This window comes from Chiloscyllium punctatum, chromosome 40 (assembly GCF_047496795.1).
Source record: "Chiloscyllium punctatum isolate Juve2018m chromosome 40, sChiPun1.3, whole genome shotgun sequence".
Classification (NCBI taxonomy): domain Eukaryota; kingdom Metazoa; phylum Chordata; class Chondrichthyes; order Orectolobiformes; family Hemiscylliidae; genus Chiloscyllium; species Chiloscyllium punctatum.
Genome location: NC_092778.1, coordinates 43,410,172 through 43,430,961, shown reverse-complemented (window position 1 = coordinate 43,430,961; position 20,790 = coordinate 43,410,172). Strand labels below are relative to the sequence as shown.

At 40.9% G+C, this 20,790-nt stretch overlaps 1 protein-coding gene across 1 annotated transcript in view; it reads right to left on the bottom strand.

Annotated features, from left to right (window-relative positions):
* Positions 1-4,897: 4,897 nt before the first annotated feature.
* The window catches only part of xpo6 (exportin 6), a 131,601-nt gene continuing 115,708 nt past the window's right edge, over positions 4,898-20,790 (bottom strand). The window contains exons 23-24 of the mRNA XM_072559681.1: positions 20,145-20,375; positions 4,898-8,554 (exon numbers count right to left, since the gene is read on the bottom strand). Coding sequence (XP_072415782.1) covers positions 8,453-8,554; positions 20,145-20,375 — 333 coding nt within the window. The 3' untranslated portion in view covers positions 4,898-8,452. The remainder of the gene's footprint in view (positions 8,555-20,144; positions 20,376-20,790) is intronic.

Below are 20,790 nucleotides of genomic sequence, written 5' to 3'. Positions count from 1 at the left end.
GATCAGGAGTGGCATAAATCAAAGATTGGTAAAAGGGAATGGTCCCTGATCTCAACCAGGCCTGGAGGGGCTAACTGGACTTCCCAGACACCACCCATTTTAATTCCCACTCCCACTCCCTTTCTAACATGACCACCCTCTACCTCTTCCATTTCCACAGCAAATTGGAAATACACCACATCATCTTGCCTGGACAGCATACAACCCAGAGAACTCAACTTGAGTTTTCCAATTTCATAACCACCTCCTTTCTCATTCCCAGACTTTTTCCACCCATCTCCATTCCTCAGATTAAACCTCCCTTCCAGACACCAATCAGATCGTACCCTCTCTGCCCACCTCTCTCAACCTCACCACACTGCACCATTCCCTACCCCCCCCACCCCCTTTATCTGCAGCTCCCCATACACCCATCCCCAGTCCTGAAGAAGGGTTACACCCAAAACATGGACTTCACCTCCTGATGCTACCTGGCTTGCTATGTTCTTCCAGCCTCCTGTTTGTCCACCTTGGATTCCAGCACCTGCAGGTTTTTGTTGTCGTCAACATATGGAAGAGAAAATGACTGCACTTCAAAAGTAACTTATTGGGGAATGCTTTAAGATGTATGTTAAGTTACTTGACAGGAACAGCAATGCAAATCCTCCACATTGGAATCATTTCAACTTGTGATGTTCAAACCATGTTATTTTATTCTCAATTTATATTGTAGAAATTGTCAAGCAGAACAAAGATCTAATCCAATTTTTTTGTTTGAGAATTAATTGTGCAATGATGATTTTATAATATTAACAGGTTCTGTTAAATAACTATTTAGACACAGCGCAAAAGGATGTTCTGCTAGGATTATATGAATACAGGTCCCAGTTCCATGTGATCTGAGAGCACTATGGCAAAAGTCCTTTCACACAGACTTAGTAATTATTTCCTAGAATAAAAAAGTATAAGTGATTATTTACTCTATTTTTATGCTGCTTTGTAGATAAATGAACAATATATTGTTAAAATGGATTGGTTGTGAATCATAGTCAGCAAATATCAGTACAAATGAAGACTTAGATTGGTCAGACACCCGACAGAGATGTAGTTATAACAGGTTCAGTCTGATGGTATGAATTACTGCCAGATCGCTATACACCACAGGAAATAATTTATTGACATTGATCTTTCCCTCAGTCATGTGACAAGACAAAGCAACAGTACAATAAAGTAAATGCTTGCCTTACCTTAGCTGACTGTCTCCTTGTGCTGCTAAAAAAAATAAAGACTATGCAAGAGTTCATATAGTAACTTCAGTAAGCCACAGAGTAGCCAAGGCTCCCTCTCCTTTCCCTAGAATCAGCAAGGCAAGATTAGTTTCACATTATTCAGCACAAAGTTTGCATCACTAATCCATCTTGTCTGACCCCCTAGCTCCAGACTGCTCATCTATTGCATTACCTGCATAATATAAGATATGGCAATCTCATTGTCATGAGATGTATTCCTGGAGATGCCAGCACAATTTGTTAGGATTGGCAATCTTGCATCAAAATCTGTGGAATATCCAGCAGGAGGCACTTGATTGGAGTCAGTAGATATGAAGCTGGATAAGCACAGATCAGACAGCATCTGAGCAGCAGGTTACAAATCACATAACCCCAGGTTATAGTCCAATAGGTTTAATTGGAAGCACTAGCTTTGAGCGCTGCTCCTTCATCAGATGGTTGTGGAGTACACAATTGTAAGACACAGAATTTATGGCAAAAGTTTAGTGTGATGTAACTGAAATTATACATTGAAAAATACCTTGATTGTTTGTCAAGTCTCTCATCTGTTGGAATGACCATGTTAGTTTCACTCTCATATGTCAATCACAAAAAAAGTTATATTCTCCAGTTAACTTTAACATTTGGTGTCAGCCTAGATAATGTGTTGAAGATATTAGCCCCGTCTGTGCCATAATGTTTTGACTGATGCTAATCGAAAAAGTGAATTAACAGAATCTTACATGAATTCTTGCAGTTTTTGAACAAAGTACAGTAACTCTGCAAGTACAAATTCACCCCACAAACGTGTGTGTGTTGGGGAGGGGGGGGGGTGATTGCGAGTGAGTGTATATGAGTGCAAAGGGGTCTAAGTCTGTGAGAGGGTGCATGTAGGAGTGTGTATGGGTGTCTGTGTGTCAGAGTGCAATGGTACTCCTAGGGAGGGCCTCAACCGGGACCTTGGGTTAATGTCACACTACAGGTGACCCCATTGCACTACACACACACAGACCCCTCTCACAGACTTAGACCCCTGTACACTCACATGCATGTATACACACACACACACACACACACACACACACACACAGTCTCTGACACTCAACTCTCTACTCTTTCTCCCCCTCCCCCAATACACAAACATATGTTTGCAGAGTTACATTGTACTTTGCTTTAAAACCACATGAATCCATGTAAGATTCTGTTAATTCATTTTTTATATCAAAATTAGTCAAAACATTATAACAGACAGCAGCACACAGGGGGCTGAACTTTTACTATAAATTGTCTCACACAATTGTGTACTCCACAAGCACCTGATGAAGGAGCAGTGCTCCAAATGCTAGTGCTTCTACATAAACCTGTTGGACTATAACCTAGTGTCGTGATTTTTAACCCCAGTCCAACACCAGCATCACCAAATCTGAGCAGGAAAGGAGAATCTGAGCTACAGGGAGAGGATGAACAGGCTGGGGCTGTTTTCCCTGAAGTGTCGGAGGCTGAGGGGTGACCTTATATAGAGGTTTACAAAATTATGAGTATGGATAGGATAAATAGACAAAGTCTTTTCCCTGGGGGGGGGGGTCCAGAACTAGAGGCATAGGTTTAGGGTGAGAGGGGAAAGATATAAAAGAGACCTAAGGGGCAATGTTTTCATGCAGAGGGTGGTAAGTGTATGGAATGAGCTGCCAGAGGATGTGGTGGAGGCTGGTACAATTGCAACATTTAAGAGGTATTTGGATGGGTATATGAATAGGAAGGGTTTGGAGGGATATGGGCCAGGTGCTGGCAGGTGGGACTAGATTGGGTTGGGATATCTGGTCAGCATGGACGGGTTGGACTGAAGGGTCTGTTTCCATGCTGTACATCTGTCTCTAAATCCTTTGTTAGGACTGGGGAAGCTGCCCACAAGAAGAGGTAGCGAAGGGAAGGGTAGTTAGGATGGTGATAAGTGGATACAAGTAGGGGGTTTTGTGATTGGCTCCAGCCTTTTTACTGACCAATCACAATAACCAGGGAAAAAATGAGGACTGCAGATGCTGGAGGTCAGAGTCAACAGTGTGGGGCTGGATAAAGCACAGTAGGTCAGACAGCATCAGAGGAACAGGCAAGTCAATGTTTTGGGCAAGAGTCCTGATGAAGGGCTCTTGACCGAAATGTCTATTCTCCTGCGCCTTGGATACTGTCTGACCTGCTGTGCTTTTCCCAGCACCACACTCTACCCCAATCACAATAACCCCCTATCTGCATCCACTGATCACCAACCCACCTACCCTTCCACCAGCAGATTGCTCTATTCTGGGCTCCCCTCCCCAGTCCTGACAAAGAATTTCCACCTGAAACATTGACTTTTCTGCTCCTTGGATGCTGTCTGACTGGCTATGCTCTTCCAGCTTCACATCTATTGATTCTGACTTCCAGCATCTGCAGTCCTTACTGTCTCCTAGGCATTTGATTGGAATTGGTCAGAAATCCTGTGTCATATGATGGGAACAAACAGTTGCCATCTGTCCAGGGTTATTCCAGAAACTTCAGGAACAAAAACAAACAAGGGCCGGACAGAAGAAGAGGATTCCAAGGATGTCAGCCCAAATAGTAAAATTAGTCTGTAATTTTAATACACTTCACATTGGAAGTCCTCTACATGTTGTAAATAGGGACCCTAGAATCAGCTTGAAGATTTTAAAGAAAACTGAATTACCCTGAGGGCAACTCATAACATGCAGTATGACCAGAGGTCTTTGGGTGGGTGGGGTGGTAAGAGGGGGCAGAAGAATGCATTTCTTCAGTTCAAGAATGCTCGTTCTGGCAATATTAACAGAAACCACCATTCCTCCCTATTCTCACTTTTGGCAGTTTAAATTTACTCTAATCATTTTCCTTCACCTTTCTGGTCACTCCCTTGCAAATTCCTTCCTGCCTTCTGACTCCCCCTTCACTAAACAATTGCCTTCTTTCCCCTTTAAGCACATAATGGAGGCTACTGCTGATGACTTGAATATCTAAGCCTCTTTGATATCTTGAAGGTCAGTAGTTATCAGCACCTCTCTCTCTTGTCTTTACATTAATGAAATCGAACATTAGATATGTAACATTCCTGTCGCTTGGACATGGAAAGTTAGCTGCCCATATTTTCTTTGCAGTTCAACATTTGTTAAATATGGGTAAAATGTGGAAAATCCTTTTGAATGGAAGGGAGATTTCTACTGAACACAACTGAAAAAGAGGGATCAAAATAAGTTATATTTAAGCATTCCTGCTTCTCCCACACCCAAGTTACACATTTGCTGTAAACCCCACAATGTAGAAATTCCAACTAAATGGGTCAACTAATCTCAATGTGCTGAGTTGGCCCCACAACACAATTCTGTAAGTTTGTGCAAATAATGTGTAAAACTGTACAGTGCGAGGATCCATCAGATTTTTAAACCTTTGCTGTAATACAGATGCCCAGTGTTAATTTTGTACTTGTGCTCTCAAGTGGTGGAGATTCTTGGAGATCCCAATAATTCCCAAATGCCTGCCGAAGCCAAACACTTATTAGGATCATCGTTTATTAAAAAAGTCATATCTACACAAAAGTTGAAAAATTGCAACTTATTAAAAGACTAAAGTTCTGCAATGGAATGTCACAAAATCAACCCAAACAGTAAAACCAGTGTGTAATTTTAATACACTTCGCATTGTAAGTGTTCAGGCACAATACAGAGTCTCATATGTACATCCAGAAACACTGAGCCCCGGTGAAAGCTGGAACCTGTTTATAATTGCATCAGTGTCCACTTTTACACAAAGTATTACCATAATCCTAAAAAAATAAACAGAGTCCACTTTATACATGGTGCAAGCTGCATGAGGCAGCACCTGTCTTGCACATACTTGCAATGACTGTACAAATACAGGCATTCTAAATACAATTGTAAACAGAGCTTCAAATTTCAACACAAGCTGGTCAGCCACATTTGACAAAGGTGAGACCAACGTTGTGACACCATGGTACCTGGATCACAGTTTGTACACTGGGAGGAAACTCCTTTCAGGTACAGAGAATACCTGTTATATATACCACAGTGGAGTTCAATCATGTCGTAGATGTAGCATGGGAAAAGGAACGTTATGGTGGGGTCTATCCAAAGTAACTGAGAACAAGACTTATTGAAGGTGCCCTATAATGCAGAATCTCAGAGGTCCCAGCAACTGTAGACACAGGATCCCACGATGGTTTTAGTGGCTTCAGAGCCTGGACCACTGAACGGGGCCCAGGAAATACAGAGCATTGCAACCCATCAAGGAAAGGCGACTACCTCTACAGCACAAACACCTCATTGATAACCATTCCAGTTCCGGAGTGCATAATCAAAGGTTGGCTTCATCTTCCATTAGCAATCATAGAATTTTTTTGTACATTGCTGGGATGCTGTGCAAGAGCAGAGCTGTTAGCCCTCCATGAAGGGTCAAAGAAACAGGCGACATGCTGTGCAGAGTACACATTTAATAGCAGAGGATGGAACAGTGCTGATCCTTTTATGCTACCATCTTAGGAATAAAAGCAAAGGAGAAGGAAACGAGGAGTGAACCAAAAAAGGGAATGGATTCTTTTTTTAAAAAAAAGGCAAGATGCAAGGTTGTGCCAATACCTCATTGTATATATAGGAACCAACAGATCTGACAAACTTTGGCAACAGCCATAATCCAAAAGGTCAAGTCCAATCAATAGTGGTATTGTAGTGTACCACTAACATTAGACTTCCACTTATCTGCCTCTGACTTGGTGTACTTATGTCTATTAAAAAAAAATTATTCATGTACTCAAGGCAAAAGGATAAAAACATGGCTCATTGCAGGCCCCTGAGAATCAAACATCGACAACTCAAAACAAATCTTTCCCATTTGAAAACAATGGCCTCTCTCTCAACGACTCAACAGCTTCAGATTATGGAATCAAACAGGAACACAGCAGAATGCATTTTATGTGAAGGTGCTTTAGAAATAGGAAGTGCTGGTAATACTCAATATCCTAGAAATCAGGTAGTATTTATAAAATTCACTTCCACTCTTGAAACTGTGGAACAAACCGGTGACCAGTAGTTAAACAGGTCCATGTAGATCTGGTTACAATGTAATAAAGGGGCTTTCACTTGCTTATGTGATGCATCTCAACTGTACAGGTCTTCGCAATTACCATTGCTATGCCAATTGTGTGTCAAGAGTAAGTCACTATAAAGCTCCCTTCATTACCATTTAAAGCAGCACTTTTAGTTTAGAACTCAATATCCCCATAACCACCCACTTCAACAGAGATGATGTCCATTTTGATAGTTGAAACTATGAACGAAATTATTTGGTTCTAGAATTTATCAACTACAATTACATTTAAACTGCCAAATAAATGCTTGAATTTAGAGATAAAATTAGCTTTTGTTAAAAAAAATTGCACAGTTATTTATTTTATGTCTCTGAGCAGAGGAGTTAAGTCAGTGCCCCAAGAACAGAGCAGACAGTATTGGGTTTTGATGTTAGAGATGTACCATTGCCAAGGATCTGGAAAATATTTGAATCAATACAAGGAACCAAGTCTTCAAATAATATTGCTGCCTAAAGCCTCCATGGCCTGAGGGAAGTTGATGATTATGTAACAGGGGCCTGCTATGTATTAATGATTGTAGCAAAAGCAAAAAGGAGAGGACAATCCTGAAAAGACCAATATCCTGTGGATGATAACTGGGCCCTCTTAAGCCCTCACCGATTTTAAAAAGTCACATTTTTCAGCTTCCTAGAATCTCTGTGCCTATTATTTGTGTGAAACGACTTTTGAAAATGTTTGAATCTTCAAGTATAAGCTTTATTCACCTATTTAACACGTTTAGCCTAGATGGCCCAACTTTAACACTAAATAGCAATATGAGCTGCTGAGAAATCTGATAAAGCTTCAGGTAAGCATGAAGGCCTCACTCACTACAGAACCCTAGCCTCTTCATGGCTCAGGATCTCCACATTTCCAAAGTTCCTGACCTGTACCATCATCTTCATAGGTTAGAAATCCCAACTAAACTCCGGTCAGTCATGTGTCCACTCTAAACCTAGCCGATTTGCAGGTCCTTCCATTTGTACAATTAATTAAATCACCACGCCAGAAGCTCTTTTTCCACCTACTCTCCCCCCCTGGTGGTCACTAATCCTTCGCACAAAAAAACCTTTTTTGCAGCCTCTGGCCATTCAATACCACGTTCTCCAGCAAAGCAGCGGAAAGTGTGTGTTTGGACAACAGATTGAGAATTGAACAATAAAGAGGCTCAGAGTTTAAAAAAAATATTGGGCCAGGACAAAGAGTGACCCATGGACTAAGAAAGAAAATAAATTCTTCTTCTGTCACAGTCTGATTGGTAAAAGTTCACTTTACTGCAGTCACCACAATTCGGAGACAAACAGAGAATAAGTTAGATGCTAATAAAAAAACATGAATGCCAACAAAAACAACACTTGGTCTTTTACACTTACTGATCACACATCTTCCAATTTGTTTCGATCCTATATTCTGTTCCACCTACAATTCTACACTCCACAGCCCACCTCAACATTTCCTCAACAAATCAGACGTGGACACATGACACAGACAAAGGTGAGTAAAAGTTGAACAAGACTGACTAATGAAAGAAAGGGATCATAAGAGAATTGTTACAAAGATGAGTGGAAGTCTAATGAAAATATAAAATAAATTTACTCAACTTAAAAACTTATTAAAAAATAATCCAGCATACTTGTTTTTTTTTGAGAGGGTAATTCAAAGGATTGGAACACAGTTTATAACACAAGCACTTCTTCAATTAAGCATGTGCCACTGATATCACATTGGAATGATATGACCTAAAATTGAAAGTTCTCTGCCTGCACAGAGTAGAAATGTTCAAGGCAAATCAAAGTAAATGAGGAAACAAAGTGCTGAACACAGTCGCACTGCCGGGGAGAGTCTCATTAATCCAAATAAACAGTTCAGAGGACCACGTTGATGTGAGGGTGCGAACGATTGATGTCTATTCAGTGCAGGCTACATGATTGGTTTGCATCATGTCAATGTACTGAATACAACCATTATATTTCTCCAGGACAAAGACAAAGTGCTGCAGCAGCGTACTGACGGATCCAGCTAGCAGGTTGCACTGGACAGCCTGGCAGGAGGGCAAGGATGAAGGCATCAGTTGGGAGGGCTATAGCTTGATTGTTCCAGGAGGTAAACTGCCATTACAAAGCCTGTAGTAACGCAGATCATTCACAAGTCTGTGTACACTCTGTGTAAATGAAGGCAAATCCTAGCATAAGGGAGAGAGAAAGAGAGAAATGTTAGTAAGTGGTTCCTCAAATAATCGCTGTAATAAAGCAAATTTTAATTTTATATGAAGACAATGGACAGAACTGGATTTGCATTACACCTATAAGTGATGGCAGTAGCTGCAGGATTATTCATAATATTGGGTTTGACAGACTGTGGGCAGATGTTACTTCTGTATCATTCCTGAACAAAACCTTGACGTTATAATAACTTCAGCCGAATGTTTGGGCAGTAACTTCCTACAAGTGCTGCAATATCTGCTCAACAGCTACAGCAAAAGATATCACTTTGCTAATATCCTAATGGTAATAATGAACAGACAGAACAGAAATAATCTGGGCAAAGTGAGAAAAACCAACTGCATTATGCTGTCTCAAACAAAAAGGTTACCCCAAATTTTCAAGTTCAAAATCAGTATACTTACAAAAAGCAGCTTCAAAATTTCAATATAAAATAAATTTAAAAACAATAATGAGCTATAGGGACAGCCCAAATAAAAGATATGTACAGAAAGGTCAGCTCACTAAGAACACAAATTGAAACTTTTGCCCTATACCTAGAGGTATTAAATATGAAAAATGGGAAGTAATTTTGAGCTTGTAGAAAACCTTAAAAAAGGACATGAAAACTGTATACAATTGTGGACCCTCCATCACAGGAAAGGATGGGGACCAGAGATAAGTGCAACATGGAAGAACCAACATGTTCTAGTGATCAGCATTTGGCGAGGGAGACAGACACGAGTTGATGGGACATCTCGTTACAGTTGAGAAGTTTAAAATGGTGCGCTAATAGGGTTTTGTGATTATGAAAAACAAAGTGGGAGATTATAGACGCCTTGACCTGTGTAGACATTTACAAGGTAAATATAATGATGTTATCATGAAAGAGTTACTGAGGTGCAGTTCAAATGTGTCATTCTCTGCTACAAAATCTTGTTAAATCCATAAATAATTTAAAAATGGAATTAAATAAAAACCGGAGAGAATAACTGCAGTTTTCTTTAGCTTAACACTGATTAGTCAGAACATAATCTCAGCAACTGCTGAAACTCCAAACCAAGACGATAGTGCCTTGCAAAACTGAAACTATAGATCACTAAAACAACAGGTCCCCTAACTGTAATCCTACATAGCTGTGTAATGAACGGCAAAAATTAAAAATATAACTTTGCATTTACATAAAGCAGCTTTTAAAAAAAAAACACAGTCTGTAATAACCCTGGAGACAAATTTCAGGGGACATTTGAACTTAAGTTCAGTTACATAAGATCTGAAAAGAAAAGCTAGCCACAGTAATAGTAACTACAAAACTATTCCTGTAGAAACACTTGACTTTAGAGAACAAGATTTTCCTTTAGAATTGGTCTAATCAAATCTCTACAATAATAGTAAACCAATACAAGTCACTGGCATCAACCTAGGACCAGTTCACCATACAATATTTCCACAAACATACTTGGAACCTTGTGCAAAAACAGTTGTACTACTTAATAATCAAGCAGCTGATGGTCATACTAATTGAAATGTAGCTTATAGCCAACATTCCAGATTGTTTCATTCCCATTGCTGGGTACAGTGAGGGAGGAGGCAGGGCAAGGGCAAAGCATTTAAAAAAAAAACTGAGGATGGCAGCCCAGGGAGCTCTCAATATTAACTAATGAGTTTTGAGAAGATTTGTAGCTCAGGTTGAGGTTTTGGATGTAGGTTTGCTTGCTGAGCTGGAAGGTTCATTTCCAGACATTTCATTACCCTACTAGGTAACATCTTCAGTGAGCCTCAGGCGAAGCACTGCTGAAAATTCTTGTTTTCTATTTATATGTTTGGGTTTCTTTGGGTTGGAGTCATTTCTTGTGAAGTCACTTCCTGTTCCTTTTCTCAGGGAGTGGTAGATGGGGTCAAACTCTTTGTTGAGAGAGTTCCGGTTGGAATGCCATGCTTCTAGGAATTCTTGTGCGTGTCTTTGTTTGGTTTATCCTAGGTTGGATGTGTTGTCCCAGTCGAAGTGGTGTCCTTCCTCATCAGTTTGAGAGGATACTAGAGAGAGAGGGTCATGTCTTTTTGTGGCTAGTTGGTGTTCCTGTATCCTGGTGGCTAGTTTTCTGCCTGTTTATTCAATGTAGCGTTTGTTACAGTCCTTACACAGTATTTTGTAAATTACATTAATTTTGCTCATTGTCTGTATAGGGTCTTTCAAGTTTGTTAGCTGCTGTTTTAATGTGTTGGTGCGTTTGTGGGCTACCATAATGCCAAGGGGACTGAGTAGTCTGGCGGTCATTTGAGGTGTGGCTAGGGATTCTGAACGTGTTTTATCTGCTTGCTTGGGTTTGTTGCTGAGGAATCGGCATTGAGTACACACGAGCCAACACACACTGCAGCAGAGGAACTACGCAGAGCAGAGGAAAATTACTTATACTGTATATTCAAAGTAATTTTCCTCTGCTCTGCGTAGTTCCTCTGCTGCAGTGTGTGTTGGCTCATGTGTACTCAATGCCGATTCCTCAGCAACAAACCCAAGCAAGCAGATAAAACACGTTCAGAAAGCCAAGCCACTCTCCCCTACATCAAAAACATCGCGGAAATGACTGCTAGACTATTCAGACCCCTTGGCATCATGGTAGTCCACAAATCCACCAACACACAAAACAGCAGCTAATGAATTTGAAAGACCCTATACAGACAATTAGCAAAACTAATGTAATTTACAAAATACCGTGCAAGAACTATAACACACTACATTGGACAAACAGGCAGAAAACTAGCCACCAGGATACAGGAACACCAACTCGCCACAAAAAGACATTACTTTCTCTCACTAGTATCCTCACATACAGATGAGGAAAGACACCATTTCAACTGGGACAACACATCCATCCTAGGACAAGCCAAACAGAGACACAGACGAGAATTCCCAGAAGCATGGCATTCCAACTGGAACTCTATCAAGCACAGAGTTAGACACCATCTACCACCCCCTGAGATAAGGGGCAGGAAGTGACTTCACCACAGGAAATATCACCACCCCAGGAAATGACATCACCAACCCAAAGAAACCCAAACACATAAATAGAAAGCAAGATTTTTCAGCATTGCTTCGCCTGAGGCCCACTGAAGATATTATCTATTAGGGTAACAAAACTTCTGGCTTCCAGCCTTCCAGCTCAGTGAGCAAACCTACATCCATTAACTCTAATGTTTACCAAGTCCCCTTTCATCAAGCCAGGGGTGGGTACAATCTACCTGATGTAATCATTAATCTGTTCGAGAAGCATCTGTCCATGTCAGTACTGTATTGTGAAAGGTGGTCACTGCATTGTCATTGTGGAGGCAAAGAGCCATCTCAGAGGGAAGATACGTTCTATGTATGTCATGTTCATGGTACAGATTCTGAACAAATCTGACAATTCAAAACTGGGCACACAAGGGAAAGGCCAGAATTGTATTCCATCACATCCTTACTGTCTGATACATCCCTCGGTCGACCATTACCATTAAGACAGGGGAGCAAGCCAGGTTCAAAGAGTGCAGGATAGCATGAAGAAAGAACCAGAGAAACCTAAACATGACACTGAAGCTACAAAGCACATCCTAAACAGTGGAAACAATATAAAGAAATTAAGCAATCCAACAACAAACAAATCAGATTTGTAGCTGTCACATTCAACCTTGAATGGTTGTGGATAATTATACAATTAATATTAGGAGGAGGGCCCACAAACATCTACATCCTCAACTATGGAAGACCCAGCATTTAAACGCAAAATTTAAAGATAAAGCATTTGCAATACATTCAGCCAAATGATCCTCTCATCCTCCTGTCACACTGCTTATACAGCAAAATCAGATCAAATGAAACTCCTTAATGCAAAGTTGTCAGTCATTCCTGCTGGCAGAAAAAGAAATCTAATAGCAAGATGCCAGTCATAAGTAAAAGTTGCAGATTGGAAACTCCTAATTAGCTGAACTCTCATAAGCTTGTAACGAAATCACACTTGAGGTGTGGGGAAGTTAGGCCACACTACAGTGCAAAATAAAGGGTAAGCCATCATTTGACAGATGTCTCCAAGTGCGGTTAAACCAGAGAGAAAAAGTTAAAAATATAATTGATTGGTGACTATGTGAAACTGATACATCAAGTAGAAAACAGTGATACAAAAGAGAAAAAATGGCTACCACTACGAAGTGGAAGCTTCTATTACGTATGGCAACCATTCTGAAGCACAAAACAAGATTTTGGAACAGTTTGATAAGCAGGCCTTTTCTCTGGCAATGGAAAAGAACGAGAATGGCTTCCCATTTCCAATGAAGTAGCTCTTATGTGGGATAAAGCAGCTTGAGCAGAGAACGTTCCCATCTCTGGTCCAATGCTGCAGGAAAGGGAAATCAACCTGGCAAGAACACTGGGCCACAAGAACTACATCTGCAGTGATGAATAGCTGGACCAATTCAAGACAAGGCATTTCAGATTTCCATGCATTAAGTGGTTAAGGTTTTGCTTGGCAGCCACAGCTGTAGTCACACCCATGTCCTGAACAAGTATGGGTCAAGGGACATTTTTAACATGGAAGAAATCAGACTTATAATATTTTTTATCAGGTTCTTTAATGTTTAAGAGTGAACATGCAATGGTGGAAAGCAAAGCAAGACATGTCACTGCAATGGTCTGCTGCTATGGTCAGTACCAACATGGAACCAAAAATAGCTGCCTCTTGTCATAGGCTGAAGATATTAGAGAATGTTAAGACTTTACCCATATAGTATGAGGCAATAAGTGTCCTGATGATCTTCAGCATTTATGAATTGTGGAACAGTAAAGTGGACAAAATGCATAAAAGAAAAAGGAAGTCAATATAGACCATTATCCTGCACATTGGACATCACTGGCCTCAACAGTGTCAAGTTGATGTTTTTGTTTCCGGCATTGTCATCACGTTCCAGCCAATAGACCTGGAGGTAATTAGGAACCTAAAAACAAACTACTGATGACAGCTGATCTCTCATGTTTGAGACCAGAGATGAAGGACAACCCAAATGCTCAGAAGGCCATGTCTGTGATAAAGGGAGAGTAGAACGTGGAGATGGAAGCCAAAAGTCACCAACTGCTTTCATCACACTGGATTCAAAAAAGCTACATCCATACAGGATGCCAACAACGAACAGAGCATGGCAAACTAACCCAGTAACAAAGCTCTTCTCATTCACGTGTGGGAAGCCATTGTGGAAATTCCAGCAGAGCCAGTGAAACTTCCAAAGTGGACATCACATGCTGCACAACAGAAATGACAGATGAGGCAATCATAGATGTAGTGTTTTTAACAGAGGAGGCTGAACCTTGAAGTGTGACGATGAATTCCCACCCACCTAACCATCAGTTCAAACCACAAAAGACTGAAGATGCTCCAGAATCTTGCACTGCAGCATTAAACATGGAAAACACGTTTGGTTGTTAGCAGGTTTTGAAAAGATTTGCAGGTCAAGTTGAGGTTCTGGATGTAAGTTTGCTTGCTGAGCAGGAAGGTTCATTTTCAGACGTTTCATCACTATACTAGGCAACATCGTCAGTGAGCCTCCAGTGAAGCGCTAGTGTTATGTTCTGCTTTATATTTGTGTTTAGGTTTCCTTGGGTTGGTGTTGTCATTTTCTGTTCTCTCAAAGGATGGTGGATGGGCTCCAAATCAATGGGCCTATGGTTACAGTTCTGGTTGGAATGCCATACTTCTAGGAATTCTTATGCGTGTGTCTGTTTCACATGTCCTAGGATGGATGCGTTGTCCCAGTCCAAGTGGTATCCTTCCTCATCTGTATGTAAGGACACTAGTGATAGTGGGTCAGGTCTCTTTGTGGCTAGTTGATGTTTATGTATCCTGGTGGCTAGTTTTCTGCATGTTTGTCCAATATAGGGTTTGTTACAGTCCTTGCAAGATATTTTGTAAATGAAATTTGTTTTGCTTGTTGTTTGTTTGGATCTTTTAAGTTCATTAGCTGCTGTTTTAATGTATTGGTGGATTTGTGAGCTACCATGATGCCAAGAGGTCTAAGTAGTCTGGCAGTCATTTCAGGAGATGTCTTTGATGTATGGCAGAGTAGGTTAGGGTTTCGGGACACGTTTTGTATGCTTGTTTGGATTGGTTGCTGAGAAATCTGTGGACTGTGTTGATTGGGTACTTGTTCTTTTTGAGTACGCTGTATAGGTGATTTTCTTCTGCTCTTCGTAGTACCTCTGTGCTGCAGTGTGTGGTGGCTCGTTGAAATAATGTTTTAATGCAGCTTAGTTTGTGGGTATTGCTTCTGTAGTTGAGTATTTGGTGCGTCTGTGTTGTTTTCCTGTAGATGCTGGTTTGAAGTTTCCCATTGGCTGCTCGCTCTACTGTGACATGTAGGAATGGTAGTTTGTTGTTGTTTTCCTCTTCCTCTAGTGAATTTTATACCAGTGAGGATATTATTGATGATCTTGAAGGTTTCCTCTAACTTGTTTTGTTTAGTGATGATAAAGGTGTCATCCACATAGTAGACCCAAAGTTTGAGTTGGATGGTTGGCAGAGCTATTTAAGGCTCCGCATTACTGCCTCTAAGGACCCTGATATCAGATATCCCTTGGGTGTTCCATTGGTTTGTCTGTAGGTTTTGTTATTGAAAGTGAAGTGGGTGGGCATAGGTCCACTAGCTCAAATGTTGTCCTTGCTGATGAGGTTGGTGGTGTTTGGAGTGTATCTCTTTGGTTGTCCTAATAATGTAGTCAGTGTTTCCTTGGCCAGATTGATGTTGATGGATGTGAACAGGACTGTTACATCAACTAGAGAACAACCCTACAACTAGAGAACAAAATTACAGCCTTACTTAAAATTTCAGAAATCTGGAGAATTAAACAAGACAGAGTTCCAAAAACAAAACTATTTGAATCCAACACACCACGCTTCTACGGACTACCCAAAATTCACATACCAGGAGCCCCCCTCAGATCACAGTCTCACTACCTGGAACACTAATATACAGATGAGTCAAGGAACCACACCAAACACTAAAGCACTTAGTGGAACACTCACACCACTCCATGCATGTATTCCTGAACACCAAACGACACAAAGATAGATGATGAAAAAATCAAGGTCTCATTTGACGTAACAGCCCTTTAACAGCCATCAACATCAACCTGGCCAAAGAAACACTGATTACACGATTAGAAGAACCAAACACAACCAACCTCACAGCAAGGGCAACACAGTTAAGCTAGAGGACCTATACCTTACCACCCGCTTCACTTTCAATAACAAAACCTACAGAGAAATCAATGGAACACCGATGGGATCTCCGATATCAGGGTTCTGAGCAGAGGCAGTAATGCGGAGACTTGAACAAACAGCTCTGCCAACCATCCAACCCAAATTTTGGGTCTGCTTTGTCACCACTAAACGAAACAAACTAGAAGAAACCATCAATAATATCCTTACTGGCATAAAATTCACAAAAAAAGAGGAAAACATCAAACTGCCATTCCTAGATGTCACAGTAGAGTGAACAGCCAATGGGGATCTTCAAACCAGTGTCTACAGGAAAACACAGATGAACCAAATACTCAACTACTGAAACAATCATTCCAACACCCACAAATGAAGCTGCATTAGAACATTTCAGCGAGCCACCCCACACTGCAGCATTGACGAACTACGCAGAGCAGAGGAAAATCACCTATACAGTGTATTTAAAAAGAACAAGTACCCAATCAACACAGTCTGCCAATTTTTTCAGCAACAAACCCAAACAAGCAGACAAAACGCACCCAGAAACCGTAGCCACTCTGCCCTACACATCAAAGACATCGCTGAAATGACTGCCAGACTACTCAGACCTCTTAGCATCCTGGTGGCCCATAAACACATTAAAACAGCAGTTAATGAACTTAAAAGATCCTACACAAACAACAAGCAAAACAAACTTTTTTTTACAAAATACCTTGCAAGAACTATGACAAACACTATATTGGACAAACAGGCAGAAAATTAGCCACCGGGATACATAACAATCAACTAGCCACAAAAAGACATGACCCACTATCACTAGTATCCTAGACACCACTTTGACTGGGACAACACATCCATCCTAGGATATGCCAAACAGAGGCACGCACAAGAATTCCTAGAAGCATGGCATTCCAACTGGAACTGTATCAATAACACATTGATTTGGACCTGATTTACCACCCCCTGAGGAAAAAGAACAGGAAAAAAGGTCTCTGACCCAAGGAAACTAAAACAAAGAGAAAGTGGGACATAACACCAGCGCTTAACCAGAAGCTCACAGATGTTACCTAGTGTAGTGACAAAACATCTGAAAACAAACCTTCCAGTTCAGCGAGCAAACTTACATCTGTGTTTGATTGTTTTCATAAGATGGTGGATTTTAGCATTCTCATCCAAAAACAACACACCAAGCAGGTGATCAGATTTCCATAATCATTGTGATTTTGTTGTACAACATCAGGCCATTGTTGGATGTGAAGAACTTAAAATAAATTTTTAAATATTTACTGCAATTTTCTTCATTTTTGATACAGCATGTTTGTAGACAAAACCAGCTTGCACGGCTTCTTCTTTGGCTACATTGAAGCTTCACTTAAACATTTAGGTGCACCACCCTGCAATTTCACCCTGCAAACAATGTCTGAATACATGGTATGCACCAAGGGCAGTGTGCTCTAAAACAATATCCCAGGTTTAGTGCAGGTCCAGACTAGCTGCTACCCTAGCTAAACTTTTCAGTACAACTTCACCACTAGCATTTACCTGACAAAGTGAAAAATTTCCTGTAAAGGGCAATCCACAAAAATCTAGATCAATCCAATTGGTCAATTAGTCTATTAATCTACTTTTGATTATCAGCAAAACGATGGAAATAGTTGGTGTTAAGCATGTTTGCTGTTATATAGTTTGGGTTCAGAATTACCTCACTGCAGCCTTTGTCCAAATATGGATAAAATAGCTCAATTCCAGAGGTGAGTGGAGAGTCACTGATCTTGACATTAATTCAGCATTTCAGAGACTGCTATATATCAAGGAGCTCCATCAAGTCTATGGCAACCATCTGAAAACTCTTCATTGGATTAGGTGATACCTGGAGCAAAAGGAAGATTGTGGTCCTTGGAAACCAAATATCTTGACTTCAGGATGTAGCTGCTGGAGTTCTTCAGGATATAGCCTAGGACTAACCATCTTCAGTTACTTTATCCTTCCTTGTTTGCTAACATCAGCACGGCATTCAGTTCCACTTGCAACTCAGATACTGAAATTGTTGTGCTCACTTACAACAAGACCTTGCTGAACAGTAAAGATTGGCTGATAAGTGGCAAGTAATACTAGATTCATAAATTTCGCCATCTTTAATCACCTTCAAAAGCATTATCAGGAACCAGACACTGCAGCTTACCACTGACCAAATTCAACAGGACTTTATGTATAAATACTGTGACTGTCAGGGCAGGTGAATGGCTGGGAATTCTGCAGAGGGTATCCAGAATGTATCAATAGGCTGCAGCAATCTTAAAGCAGCTGCACTGTGCAAAGACACCATACAAAGAAATTAGCAAGAACAATGCATTTGACACTCTAGGCAGAGCAATCCACTGATTTGCAACATCTCAGCTTTTCTGGTAGCAGCTGCCAATCCTGCAACCTCTACTACCAAAAATGAGAAGGGCAGCAGACGCACAGGAAAATCACTACCTGCAAGTTTCCATCCAGCCCAAACCCATCTTAACTTGGAAATGTAGTGTCATTACTCCACTGTTGTTGGGTCTAAATTTTGAACAGCACTGTTGTAGTTCATGACCAATTAAAGGATGAGCAATAAATTCTAATCTTGCTGATAACGCTCATATTCTTTGAAAGATGAAATACAAGAGAGAAAACAGAACACCATTCAAGTGAACAGACAGCAGTTTTGCTTTTGGGAAGCAAGGAGATTGGAGATGAACTTCCTCAACTGAAACCAGAGGTTCTTACCCAAACTGGCCACTTCCTCAAACTTCATTCATTAGTAATCCTGATCATAAAACAGAACTAAGCTACGCAGCTGCCAAAGACCCCCAGAATTACACACACCTGGCCTTTGTGAATCAATTACATGCACCCCCAAATGACTTTATTATATTGAAGCAACTCCCACCACACAAAATAATGAATATAAATGACTGAGCCCAGCCCATTAAGTCTACTGAATTATCAATACAGACTTCATTCTGTAAAAAGGTGGCCCAGATTTACCAGGACTAATTGAAGAATGGCAAAGAATTTGCCACACAACAGATTAGGCCTAAATGGCCTATGCAGATGTTTATGCTTCAGCCCCACTGCATTTCAGCCCATTCTTCTATTCCCCCACCCCCCACTCTCTCTCTCCTGTAATTATCCAGTTTCTTCAAGAGCTGGGGCGGCATGGTGGTTCAGTGGTTAGCACTGTCGCCTCAGTGCCAGGGACCCGGGTTCAATTCCCACCTCGGGCAACTGTCTGTGTGCACATTCTCCCCATGTCAGCGTGGGCTTCCTCCGGTTTCCTCGCACAGTCCAAAGATGTGCAGGTTAGGTGAATTGGCCATACTTAAATTGCCCGTATTGTTAGGTGCATTAGTCAGGGGTAAATGTATGGGAATGGGTCTGGGTGGGTTGCTCTTTGGAGGGTCGGTGTGGACTTGTTGGGCTGAAGAGCACTGTTTCCAGTGTAGGGCATCTAATCTGATCTGAATTTAGGAAAAGACAAAGTCTGGTTTTCAGAAAAGTTTCTTCTTTGAGATACAAGGGGCAATGTCTTAAAAGAAGAAAACATATGGAGTGGCCCGAATGAATAGATTCAGTTATAATGAAAGGCTGCCTGGAAAACAGGTCCTGAAAAAATTCAAGCAAGAGGACTACACACTGCTCATGTTTCAGGTTGCAATTAATACCCTGCAAATCAGGTCACCAAAGCAACACAGTAATGGTATGACCACATACAAACAACGAAGGACTGGTTTTATTGGCCAGAGGGTGAGCTGGACACTGATAATCCCTGGAGTCGACTGTGTACAAATCAGTTGAAACAAACAGAAATTGGCAATAGACTTGCTCAGTCTTTCAGACACTAGAACTTGCCCAAAAATAATGGGTTTATAATTTGGCCATGATCATGTCCATCTGTGATCAGCTTATCTACCCAGCTATTTAGAGTCTGCAACAATTGTCTCCATACTGCAATAGGATTTCACTGCAAGTTTATTAAAACTCAGCCCACTCAGTTCAATTTGTGGCTCCCTTAACCATAAGCACTTCCTCAATACACCAGCCTGGATAGATGCTACTTCGAATGAAACTATGTTCATTCCTAAAACCTCAGGATGTAACTGCATGAAGGAAATAAACAAGTTGGAAAATGCACTCAAACGTTTTCCCTTCCGTCTCCACAGAACAGCAATTAAACACAGTACTCTACATTACAGCATTCACTAAGTAACTGGGGAATTTAGAAAGGGATCCTTTGGCTGTAGTACCCAGATACTGAATTACAACCATGTTTTAAATACCCAGTTGTCTTCCAGTCACTAACCCTGTCCATTTTGAAATTCCTGCCAAGCACCGTTCTTTGATTGGAGTCAACACCATCACAACTGCCCAGGAACTGGGGTAGAAAAACAGTGTAAAAGCTGTTGAAGTCCACTGAGGCCATATTATACACAGCGATGCCAATTTCCTCCTGTAGTAGGTCATGAGATTTGTGGACCAGCACTTGCAGCAGCACATTGATGAACTGAAACAACATGGTCGTTCGGAAGATTTTCTGGGGAGAAAACAGTAAGATTTCTTCAGTATTTAAGAACTTCAGTGAAGTGTGAAAATTCAGAAAGAGAGAGTGTGCTCAGCTCTTGGTACAAGATCTTGCATCCCTCCCCACAGCAAAAGACACTACTTGCATAACCTCAGGATATCTCAATGCTTGACAGCCAATTAAGTACTTTAGAAGTGTAGTCATTAGAGACTGTGGGATAGACAGCAACTGATTTGCACACAGCAAAGTCATTACAGAGCACTGCCATACTGGTCAAGTTTTTATTTCAAAAAAGGTTTTGTTTGAGGTTTAAGCATAAGCCAGGATAAGAGGAATGCTTCATCAGTGCCTGAGCAGACTCCCTTGCCTCTCCTTCAAAATGAACTGATAGAATATTTTACATCTTCTGAGGAGACAGGAATTACTT